This window comes from Aplysia californica, unplaced genomic scaffold, assembly GCF_000002075.1.
Source record: "Aplysia californica isolate F4 #8 unplaced genomic scaffold, AplCal3.0 scaffold01146, whole genome shotgun sequence".
In the NCBI taxonomy this organism is placed as follows: Eukaryota; Metazoa; Mollusca; class Gastropoda; order Aplysiida; family Aplysiidae; genus Aplysia; species Aplysia californica.
The window spans coordinates 124,595-128,203 of NW_004798416.1; the positions used below are offsets into that span (position 1 = coordinate 124,595).

General features: G+C 38.9%; 1 protein-coding gene across 1 annotated transcript in view; it reads right to left on the reverse strand.

Moving 5' to 3' along the window:
* Nucleotides 1–609: 609 nt before the first annotated feature.
* LOC101848710 overlaps nucleotides 610–3,609 on the reverse strand; it is a 23,963-nt gene continuing 20,963 nt past the window's right edge. The window contains exon 5 of the mRNA XM_013090109.2: nucleotides 610–978. Within this exon, the coding sequence (XP_012945563.1) occupies nucleotides 794–978 (185 nt within the window). The 3' untranslated portion in view covers nucleotides 610–793. The remainder of the gene's footprint in view (nucleotides 979–3,609) is intronic.

Below are 3,609 nucleotides of genomic sequence, written 5' to 3' on the forward strand. Positions count from 1 at the left end.
TTACGGTAACTTGCATAATTTGGCTTTTTTTGGGGCATTATTTGGCCATCTAAATTCGCATAATTCTACGGGGACAGCACTTTCCACTCCACCCCTCTTGCGTCTTTTTCTGTACAATAATACCATTCCATGTGTAATGACACTGTCCAAGACTTGAGCCGGATTGAATAATCTGTAGTCTACGCTTTTCTCCTACCTGCCCTTCCCATTTTATGAACATCTGTGGGAATACTTTCCTTTTGAAACACGCTTTGAAACAGAGGCTCGCTGAAGTAAGAGATCAGAATATGCTCACCCAGCACACTCGTCAACAAAGGATGGTAACACTAATACTTGACAAAGAGAGATAGGGGGAAAGAGAGAGAGAGAGAGAGAGAGAGAGAGAGAGAGAGAGAGAGAGAGAGAGAGAGAGAGAGAGAGAGAGAGAGAGAGAGAGAGAGAGAGACAGACAGACAGACAGACTGAGAGAGACAGACTGAGAGAGACAGACAGACAGAGAGGAGAGAAAATTGGAGGTTAGTGAGGGGGAGGGGGGTGATTAAAAAGATGACAAAAAGCCATAAAGGTGGCCTGTGATATCTAGTAAAACAATCAAGAAAAGAGACACAATCTAAGTGAATTCCCTTTATTTTCTTCTCGTTCAAGACAAACATGATGTACTTCGTCTGTTATGGAAGAGAAATAGAGAAAGAATCCGTCATCTACGCCAAGCGTCGAAGTCAAGCATTCTCCTTTTTTGCGGGGGGGGGTCTAATTTTATAGATGCCATGTCGGAGAGGACTAATTTAACTTTTTATTTCTTCCCAATTAATTTGTGGCCCAAGTCCCATATGGGGTCTGGACAGTGACAGGAGATGCATCCGTTGCTGTCTCTCTTCCTCTTTCCCCCCGCACAGACACAGTCCAAGTTTAGAAAACGTCGGCAGATAGTACCACGAGCGAGTTTGTTGGCTCCCACCTCCGGGCTAGGCATGCAAGCTGGGGGACAGAATTTTAAAAAAAAGTTTTAATCAGAATTTTACGGCACTTGTAACACAACTACATGTAGGTCATATTATAAAGAAAAGATGGAGATATAAGGAGGATAGAGGTTTGATAAGAAACACCACACCAGAGCACCCGCCAACCACACACATTTACCAATAGAAACCTAGAAAACAGATCCTTAGCGAAACACAATAAATAAAAATGATAAAAATACTACTACATTGTACTACTACTATAATAATAATAATGATAAAATAATGATAAGTAAATAAATAAATTAATTAATAATGATAATAATAATAACAATAATGATAATGATAATATTAATAATAATATTACATGAATAAATGGTAACAATAAATATAACAATAATAATAGTAGTAGTAGTAGTAGTAGTAGTAGTAGTAGTAGTAGTAGTAGTAGTAGTAGGAGGAGATGACTTGTGATTGTCTCCGTTAGGAATAGTACATTATTATTAACAATAGATTCAGTAATATATATATATAGCTCTATCCCATGCAAGTGATATAGAAATTTTTGTCGATGCTAAGTTAATAGCGAATAAACCTTACACTTACACACACACACACACACACAAGAAACAAAAAATTTGGATATGCACAAGAAAACTAGTTTAACTATATTAATATTATAATAGAGCATTGCATGATAGTCTAAGCCTGAAGCTCTAGCTTGTGGTGGTAAAGGCATGCAGGCAGCCACATCCACATTATAACGAGTAAATGTTACTGGAATTTGTCATTGATGCATGGACTGAAGTCTCCCTCCCCTGACACAGAGATAAGAATGGCAACGAGGAGAAGAACCTTCATCTTCATGTCTCTTTCAAGTCTCACAAGGTGCTCAGGAAAAGATCTGTTTTATCTCGCCAACACTTGCCATTTAAATACGTTGGTACGTCCTTGAATAACCTCTTCTGACTCCTACTGATAAAACTACAGGTTTTTGCTTTGTCTGGCATCTGCGTTTGTCGCGGCCGCGACCTGCGAATCGTGACAGCGATTTTTGGCATTTTTGGGTCCGCGATTTGTGTATTTTTTACAAAAAAGAAAAAGAAAGCACACACCGTCGGGGAATAAAAACAAACCAGGGGAAAATGGGGAATAAAAAAACTCTAAAACCCGAACCTCTTTACTTTTAACTTTTAGAAAGAAAGTTTATTTTCACTTTCGCTTCACTTCGTCTCTTACTCACTCGTTGACATTGAGTTGATTTATTTTCATGTGAAGAATATAAGTACTTTGCATTGCCTACTATTTATATTGCTGGTTCTCTTTCATTTTCCTATATGTTGTGTTTTAATTTGTTGGTGTGTTAATTGTTTTCTTGTCATTGTTCTGATGTGTTGTTTTCAATTTTTGTATTTATACATACAAGCGTAAAGTTATTTAATTTGGTACATGTATAATGTATAGTTCTTACCTTTTTTAAATACATGTATGTGGTATGTTAGAGCGTGTCTCCACCAAAACCGAATACAGTGGAGTCCACTTATAACAAGAAGTCTGTTATAATAAAGACACAATTCTAAAACCCCGTTTTTTTCTCCTCTTTACCTTTGTAAATAAAATACTGATATTATTGTGTTATAGCGCTATCAGACAAACATGCGAGTCGGTTATAGCGGAATATTGCTGCTGCTGTGAACAGTGGATAGGCCAATTATACATCATGCAAACCCTCGCCAATAAAGAAACTTGTTGGTTATCTTACGAAACAAAGAATAGGACAGCCCATGTGCGTCAACAATGAAGGCCGGAGCAACTGAGTAGGGAGGGTGTGGCATACGCAGACAAGCAGAACGCATCGCGTGATAGGCCAGCGTAAGCCTAGTTCAGATTATCAAGGCCTACCATGCCTCTCACTTCTCCGATGCGGAGATGGAGAGGTCTCATCAATGTGATGGACGGAGCGAATGTGTGACGTGCGCAAGCAGACAGAATGCATCACAGGGTGGGGTGGGGTGGGGGAAAACACAGCGGGGGAGTTAGCCCAGGGCCCTTTCCTTCTGATCGCCAACGCTGAGCTGTCAGTCCACATCGCTAAAGAAAGAAACCTGATTCAATTTTTGATCAAGTAAGACCAAGAGGTCTTGTTGACAAAATCATCATAAGGGGAGATAGCAAAAGGAAATAAACAGAACACCAAACTCATAGATAAGGCCTTCTTTACAGTTTCCCTTGAATTTATTACTGGATCCCTTATAGCGAGAATCCTGCTATAACGGACATTTTGCTCCGGTCCCCTCCCTCTCGTTATAACAGGATTCCACTGTATTGACACTGGCAGGCCTCTTGTGTGCGATTCCATATATAATACAATGTAATTTACTTGACCGAACATCCTATATTTTTACTTGAATTACACGCTTAGGGTTAAAACTGCCTATCCGAAGACTCGCGCCCTTATTTGTTATTTTTTTGTGGTTTGTTAATGAATTGTTCTAATTTTTATTTCATGCTGATGTGAAATCTTGATTTTTCCCCTTTTTACATCCTGTGTGACTACAAATGATATTCTGGATGCTTAAAACAGAGCACAAGAAATTCTGGGGCTTTAGATTTAGTTACCTCTATACATGTATCAACGTATTGCTATGTG